This window comes from Atta colombica, unplaced genomic scaffold, assembly GCF_001594045.1.
Source record: "Atta colombica isolate Treedump-2 unplaced genomic scaffold, Acol1.0 scaffold52, whole genome shotgun sequence".
NCBI lineage: Eukaryota > Metazoa > Arthropoda > Insecta > Hymenoptera > Formicidae > Atta > Atta colombica.
The window spans coordinates 764,774-769,399 of record NW_017259542.1 but is presented as its reverse complement, the minus strand read 5'-3'; the positions used below and the strand labels follow the sequence as shown (position 1 = coordinate 769,399).

At 40.7% G+C, this 4,626-nt stretch overlaps 1 protein-coding gene across 1 annotated transcript in view; it reads left to right on the top strand.

The window, feature by feature from the left end:
• The first annotated feature begins 1,525 nt into the window (after nucleotides 1-1,525).
• The window catches only part of LOC108691771, a 34,696-nt gene continuing 31,595 nt past the window's right edge, over nucleotides 1,526-4,626 (top strand). Inside the window, exons 1-3 of the mRNA XM_018199672.1 lie at nucleotides 1,526-1,591; nucleotides 1,912-1,992; nucleotides 3,336-3,434. Of these exons, the coding sequence (XP_018055161.1) occupies nucleotides 1,526-1,591; nucleotides 1,912-1,992; nucleotides 3,336-3,434 (246 nt within the window). The remainder of the gene's footprint in view (nucleotides 1,592-1,911; nucleotides 1,993-3,335; nucleotides 3,435-4,626) is intronic.

Sequence of the window (4,626 nt, the reverse complement as noted above, 5' to 3'; positions counted from 1 at the left end):
ATTTTGATTATTATTTTTCAACTCTCGTTTAAGATAAATGAAAATAATACATCTTTATAATATTTATAATATTTAAATGTAAATAAAATTAAACTTCAGAGATTTACAAGAGATTATTTTCTTATTACGTTTTATCAACATTAAATAATATTCATCATTCATCATCAAGACAAAATGTTGTAAAATTATTTGTAATCCAAAATGATGTACTTTTTATTTACAGTATAATACTTGTAAATTGAATTAAATTAATACTTTTAAATTGAAAAATTGAGTCAATTTATATATCAATAATTTTAATTACTTTTAGAGTTGAATTAATTTTTTTTTAAATTTAGTAATATGTACTTCATAATGAGACATTGACTAAAATATTATTCAAACTTTCTAATATGTATCTATTATCGATTTTATAAACGTCATAACTGTCACGACAAATGACATAACGCACATAACCGCTGACGTATATTAGAAATAGTTTCTAGATACATACGTAATCGTTCTCAGAGTATTTGTATGCAACATAATACCGTGTCGCTTGTCCGCTTATATCTGATCAGAAATATACGAAAACTTTTATATTGTATATCAATTTTTTATATAACACAATTTTAATTAATAAATTGTGACATTTAATTCTCAATAAATTTTAAACTTAATTAGCGTTGCATTAATAAATTAATTATTACTGTTTCAAAAAATTATTCTTTTGTGCTCCAATTTAATAAATTGGATGATATGTAATAATAATATTTAAAATATATAAGTAAGATGTATACTTATTATTATTTTATTGTTATTTGGAAATATAATTAATAATCTATGCATTATCAATTGTTATTCAGTAGGCTTAAATAATACTTGTACAAATTATCATTTGAATATAATTTAATACAATTTAACACAAATTAATTTAATACAATATAACAGATTAATATATTTGAAAATAATAATATATGCTCTATCTCCAAAAATTCGAAAAAAGAACAATTAAATAAAATCATCTTATGTCGAAGTACATGATAAAAACTTTTGAGATGCCTTCCATCGAAGGTAACCCCCGGGTGTCGCTTTAAAGAAATTCGGTCCTGGCGCCCTCCGAATGGGGGTTAATACGTAAGCGCAACCGAGAGGGATTCGCTAGAGTAGTGCGAGTGAGTGCAAGCTTATCCAATAGAAAGAGACACCTAATGGAAGGTCAGACGAAGAAGGAATCAGCCGTCGTGTCGTTTGTAAGAGACAAAGAAAGAACTATATCAGAGAGGGATGAAAGCTGTTGGAAAGAGAGGGATGGCGATTCCTGGAAAGAACGAGCAAAGCTCTACATTCTACGTGACAAAGATGACTGTCGTGTCATGTTATTAGCGCGAGAGTGAGAGCTAGACTCTGTTCAATGGAGGAGACTACGTCAGTGTAACGGAGACAGTCTGGTGATAGTGAGATAGTTGCGAGAGAGATAACGACAGAAAGAAGAAGGGGGCCGAAGTTATTGGTGAGAAAGATAGAAGTTGTTAGTGCGACAAGGATGAGCGAACAGGCAAAGGGTGGGCGAACGGAGATAGCAGTAGTGGAAACGCTAGAGATGGTGAGGGTGAGAAGAGGGGCGAGAGGACAGTCGAGAGGAAGATAGAGAAAGAGAGAGAGAGAAAGGAGAGTGTGTATATGCGAGAGTGGCGGTCGGGTGGTGGTGGAAGAGCGAGGGAGCGTAGTCGAGCGACCGTCCCGCTGTGGCCACGAGCTCCGACGCTCGAGGAACGTAGGTAGTGTGTGAACTTCCGGCCGAGTGAAGCGGACAGGGGTTGTAGTTATAGGGAAGGTGCCGTTGAAGTCGAAGTGGTAGAACGTAGAACGTTTGCGTGGATCGGAGACGAAGCGGGTTCGAACCTGCTGCTGGAGCTGTAACGGAGGAAGAAAAGACGAAAGGAGAAGCGGCTGAATAGGTGGAAGAGACAAGACAGAAGAGAGAAGAAGTGGTTGGTGGTTATAGTGCTGGTACGAAAACGGTCCCCCGGTTCCACTCTCGTTCTTGTCTCGTAACACGGGTCAGGTCAGTACTCGCCCGTCGAGTGCTTGCCGAGTGCGCGCGGAGTTGACTCGCGGAGGGTGACTCTCCCTCGCTCGCGGGGGTGTACCGCGCCTCAGTAGAAAGGAAGGAAACGCGTCCTCGTGAGAACGAGCTCACAAAGGAAAGAAAGCGTCGGGTTTGTTAGTTCTTTCCTCAATCAATCTCGCGAATTTCGATATTTCCTCTCCTTTTCTCTCTCTCCATTTGTCTCTCACCTATCTCTCTTGTCTCTATTTTTTTATTTTTTCGTTTTTGTCTTTCGTTGCGTTGGTGCCATCGGGACCGTGACGGCCGCCGGGGTGTTTGTTATGCGACGGTGGTACAGTGGTGGTTGACGACGACGACGACGAAGAGGAGGAAGAAGAAGACGAGGAGGAGCGCCCGCCGCCGAGAAGGACGTGGACGGGGAGGAGGCGGAGGAGGAGGAGGAGGAGGAGGAAGAGGAGGAAGAGGAGGAGGAGGAAGAGAACGGGGAGGAGGAGGACGAGGACGTGGCACAGGAGGTGAAGCAACTAGCCGTTCCTCGCCGTCGTCGCGAGAGGAGCCGAGAGTGTGCTCTGGTGCGTCGCAGGGAGAGAGGAGGAGGGGAGGGAGGCTCGAAAGAGAGGAAAGACGACGTCGACGACGAGGAAAAAGGAACGGAAGAAGAGAGGCGGCGGACGAGGAGGTGGAAGACGAGGAAGAAGAAAAGGAAGGTAGTGGCCGTTGCCGTCGCTGCCGGTGGTCGTAGTGCCCGCTCCGAGGAATCCAAGAGAGTTTTCAGGGCTCGGGAGAGAGGATCCCCCCTCTCTTCTCTCTTCTCTCTCTCTCTTTCTCTCTCTTTCTCTCTCTCTCTCTCTCTCTCTCTCTCTCTTTCTTTCTCTCTCTTCGCTCTGACTGTCCTGCCTCTCTTTTCCACTGACCTACTCATTCTTTCTTTCTCTCTCTTTCTCTTTCTTTCTCTCTCTCATATTCTTCCATTCTTCTGATCTCCTCTATCGGAGAAAGAGTGTTATTAATTGTCGTGATACAAGAAAAATAATTCGGGCGAAAAAGGAGGAGCGTAGAGCAAAAAAGTAAAAGGGGTGCTGCGTTGGTGTTATTTTCCCCTCCCCGTTTCCGCCCCCCCGCCCCTCTCCGCCTGCCCGCCCGCACCCCTCGCCGGTGTTTCGAAGAAGGGGGGTTGGTTGTGCACGTCGATCGCCGGGGTGCTGTCGTGAGTGTGCAGTGTGCAGTTTGCCCCAATTCGTCTGTATATCTACCCTCTGTTTTTTTTTCCATTTCTGTAAAGTGGTGCCACAGTAGAAGAAGAGGGGATCGCCACCACCGGGGCAGAGGCTCGAACGCATGTAGGAACATGGCCGCATCCAGCCCCTGCCTCCCTCTAGAGGTGAGTCCGGTGAAACGGAGGAGCAGGTTTCCATTCTCCTATAATTTGCTCGCTCGTTGTTTTTGTTTCGAATTTCATCCGTAAAATTTTTGTAATTCGGTAAACCAGTTCGAATCCTGAAATCTGATTGAACATCATCTGTGGTACAACGTCAACAAGTTCATGCGTTCACGATACCGTTAGCTAGGATCTCTCGACCATCGCAGTGGCCACGTTTGAGTAAAAGGCTAACCTTTAAGCTAGTTTCACATGGCACGCAGCGTATTGGAATGAATTATCACGTCGGTTCTACTCTATTTATAAATCATTATTTAACATTTATTTTTTTCGCAATGGCGACCTAATCATATCCCTAGTGAAAAAGTTTCGTTGAAATTATACCATATTTTGAAACATTTCAGCGAAATTGCTGAAAATTTGCTGAAAGTGAATTTTTCAACTAAAAATCGCTGAAATCAAACTGAAACTTTTTTAAAATGCTGAAATTTTGTTGAAAAGTGTTTCCAAAAAGTGGAATAATTTCAGCAACATTTTTCCATTAGGGATGTACGAAATATCTTGTGACAATGTTTTTAGCAATATTTTCTGATTGATACTCGCTATAATGATTAATTTAGTAATCGGGTTTTATTCGGCTATTAACTTTCGTCAACTTCCTATTCATAATCACACATTAAAAGCATCAATCTCATGTCGCGTTTTCTCTTTAGATATCGATATAATCATCATGATTTACAAAACTTATGAAACATATGAAACCAGCATAATACGTTAGCAAAGTACGATTGCGGTTTCACTCGAAACAATGCGGTACATAACAACACAGTTTATAGGACAATGATGATCCGCGTGAAACTGGCTTTACAGCCTATTAATTCACTCGTGCTCTTTAAATACACGCGTTACAATAGTGATACAATGCTCATAGAAATTCTCGTCCTTGTTTCGAGACATTTCGTTCTGATAAGGATCTTTCGACATAAACTCTGTTCGATATGAAACCGCAACATCGCGAATCGTTTTAGAGATTTCCCGCCAGTTTTCTTCAGTAGACAACAATTTATTTGTACAAGAATACAAATTTTTTTCATAGACTACAAAAAAACTAAGAAAATGAAGTTAAAATATACACTAAATTTATAAAAATAATAGTATAAAATTTTGTATATATATATATATATATATATATATA